Source organism: Panicum hallii, chromosome 3 (assembly GCF_002211085.1).
Source record: "Panicum hallii strain FIL2 chromosome 3, PHallii_v3.1, whole genome shotgun sequence".
Lineage (NCBI taxonomy): Eukaryota > Viridiplantae > Streptophyta > Magnoliopsida > Poales > Poaceae > Panicum > Panicum hallii.
Genome location: NC_038044.1, coordinates 6,927,269 through 6,930,316, shown reverse-complemented (window position 1 = coordinate 6,930,316; position 3,048 = coordinate 6,927,269). Strand labels below are relative to the sequence as shown.

General features: G+C 47.9%; 1 protein-coding gene across 1 annotated transcript; it reads right to left on the bottom strand.

The window, feature by feature from the left end:
* Positions 1-210: 210 nt before the first annotated feature.
* LOC112887773 (peroxidase 2-like) lies at positions 211-1,661 on the bottom strand. Its single transcript, XM_025954040.1, has 2 exons — positions 1,380-1,661; positions 211-1,173 (listed from the first exon to the last, which is right to left on the bottom strand). Exons 1-2 carry the CDS (start codon positions 1,596-1,598, stop codon positions 418-420), a joined length of 975 nt encoding a protein of 324 aa, XP_025809825.1. The 5' UTR covers positions 1,599-1,661; the 3' UTR covers positions 211-417.
* Between the last annotated feature and the right edge of the window lie 1,387 nt (positions 1,662-3,048).

Genomic DNA, 3,048 nt, shown 5'->3' with positions numbered 1-3,048 from the left:
CATGAAGGTGCAATAATTCACAACCTCTCAAATTAATGAGAAAGGGACTAAAACGTTCTTACTCCCCGGACCATAAGAACGTCCCTAGCCCTAAAGTTTGAGCCTAGTGCTAAAGTTGATTCCAAATTTTATATTTCCTAGCAAGTCTATGATGAGAAAGATTTTGAGCAGATGGTATATGCATCTTGCTGATCCCATCTGCACCTTGTATTGTATTATATATTGTTTGAAAAAAAGATAAATTACAAACAAATTAACTCTAAAGATAACGGAATTACAAATTAAACATAAATTAATTGGACACCCGTTAAGTCACAGCTGATCCAATGCTACAAATAAATGAAGTGCAAAGAGAATGCACCAACAAAGAGATCAAGTTTGCAACGCATGCAGATTGCAGGAAGCTCGATCGGTCGTCTAGCTACCGCTGTTGGTGGCGCCGCACACCTTCCTGATCTCGCCCTGGGTCCCGGTGAGCACCTCTATGCCGCCCATCTTCACCATCGCCCCGGCGAACCGCGCCATCCAGCCGACCGGGTCGGCGGCGTTGTCCTGCACCATCCTGGCCGTGGCATTGCTGCTCGTCGTCAGCGTCTGGTCCGACGTGAACATCACCTGCCTGGCGATCACGTTCTTGTAGTACTGGTTGCTCAGCGCGTTCGGGTCCGTCACGACGTTGTTGTTGAGCACCGTGCCGCCCGGGCCGCGCCGCGGGCACTCCTTCTGCAGCGCCTCGCCGAAGGCCTTGTCCATGGTCTTGTCCAGGGACGGGTACAGCCGGGGCGTGACGAAGGAGCAGTGCGTCTGGCCGAAGGAGTGCGCGCCGGAGAGCGCCACGAGGTCGCTGGCGCTCAGGCCCTTGGCGCCGAAGCTGCTGATGAGGTCCTGGACCTGCATGGACGGGGAAGGGATGCTCGCGGGGATGTCGTTCAGGTCGGAGCCGATCCCGTCGCGGCGGCCGCCGGGCATGGCGAACGTGAAGCCGCCGGAGATCATGGCGGAGTCGCGCGCCGCGTAGGCGAGGATGTCGGCGCAGGAGACCACGCCGGGGCAGACGGCCTCCACGGCCGCCTTGATCGTGTTTACGGCGTCGTAGCCGCGCAGCGGGATGGCCAGCTTCTCCGGCTGCGGGTTGCTGTTCGACTGGTCGAGCAGAATGGAAGCGTCGCAGCCCTGAAAATCACATCAAGTGGTTTAATAATGACGCCGACCATAAGAACATCAAATAGAAAAATAGTGCAAATTGTTTACGCCCAAAATAGACTACTGACTAATTTTTGATAGTTTAACGACACCGATTGGCGATTGTGTAAGACATTAAAATAGAATAATATTACGAATGTTGATAAATACGATCATATCGATTGATTAATGATCACCTTGACAAAGCAGTCGTGGAAGAAGAGGCGCACGAAGGCAGCGCCCATGGTGGGGTTGTCGGAGACGATCTTCATGGTGGCATTGCGGACAGCCTCCTCGGCTGGGGGGCACGACGAGCTGTAGAAGTCGTAGTGCAATGTCGCGGACGCTGTGCTCAGCACGGCGGCAGCCAACGCCCCGAGCAGCAAGCCCTGGCATGCTGAGGCCGCCATCGTCATGATTCAGTTTTAGCTAGCTAAAGCTTCCAGAAATCTGGAGGCGTGTACCAAAAGAGACTACTTGAGAGAATGTTCGATAGTGACAACAGTGTGGCATCTGGGGGTATTTATAGATCATGAGACACGAGGAAGAAGATGGGTGTGTCTGATAACATGCTAGCTGCTAGCACCATTTGTGAGGGTACTGACACACCGTAAACTGCCTACAATCATTGGTAGTTACGTGCGGTGCATCTAGCGATACTAGGTGCGTTGACAACTTGACACTGCCGCATTGACATGCGGAGCAATACGTGCTTAATCTCGATCAGAATAGGTTACATAAGTTGTTTGAGGATTTGTTAGTTTGAGCGCATTGGCCCTTAGGGTACCAAGAGCTAGCTTAGGGCAAGATTCGACGCACCTAGCTAATTAAGCTGTTGACTTTTAATATGGGAACTTCCCTACCGACAGACACAGAGACAGACAGAATGAAGCAGTTGATTAACTAACTAAATGTAGGTTCCACACTTCTTGTAGAACACGATCTAATTTCTCACGAAAAAGTTGCATAAAATTGAATCCGTTGGATTTTCTTAGAAAGTGATCCCTAATCCACTAAACTGTGAAATTTACCGGCTTGACCCGTGCGATCGTTTTGATACCTGGCTCCAGTCCTCCTCCCTCGTCGCGTCTTTCCACTTCGTCTACAATTTGCTCATCTTGTCCTTGTCGTCTCCGTGACTTGGTTTGGAAATGGTAGGGACGACATGGATGGAACAAAATTCATCATGTTTTCTCTGCATCCTCACTTCACACAATGTCCGGGATAATTTTGGATCTTTATCTAAGAGAATATGGTCAAGTAGCGAGCTTGATTTTTAAAACCCTCAAGTTCGAGGTGTCTTTTGTAAATACATGTTCATTAGGGTCACGTATGATTAGATGGGCATGTATCTTATTGGACAATCTGGGGAGATTTACATTAATTGACGTTGTCGACTAATTATGGTGTCTGTTTGTTGACAAGGAGATACCGACACAATTGAAGGGTCGTTAGCATATAATACAATCCACACTTACTATCTTTCAAGAAGATGTACTCCTTCAGCAGGAAGAGAGTGTCAACCAGGATATTATATTTCGTTTGTCGCTAAAATTCGGTCCTGTAGAAATAAACAAAGTTCGTGAAAAAATTCATTTTTTTTGTCAGAAACTTTGCTCAGATTTGAAATTTAGATATTTAGAAAGCTTATTATAAATAGTAGAGAAGCTACGTTTGCAGCTTGGGTCATAGCTCAGTGGTTTGCTCTCGACAATGCCAACTAAGAGGCTCTGGTTTGAGTCCTTGCTGCACCTATTTAATTTTTCGCAATTATTATGCAGAGGAGAAAATTGCCAATAAAAACAGCAAAAACAAGGAATCAAAACGTAGAGCTAGAGAGCTTCCACCACTACACTACAGCTTAGC

Bases quoted from the DNA above. Each gene is read 5' to 3' on its own strand.
- LOC112887773 (XM_025954040.1), bottom strand. From the start codon at position 1,598: ATGACGATGGCGGCCTCAGCATGCCAGGGCTTGCTGCTCGGGGCGTTG. The intron at 1,174-1,379 runs GTGATCATTAAT...TGTGATTTTCAG, and splicing joins TCCACGACTGCTTTGTCAAG to GGCTGCGACGCTTCCATTCT.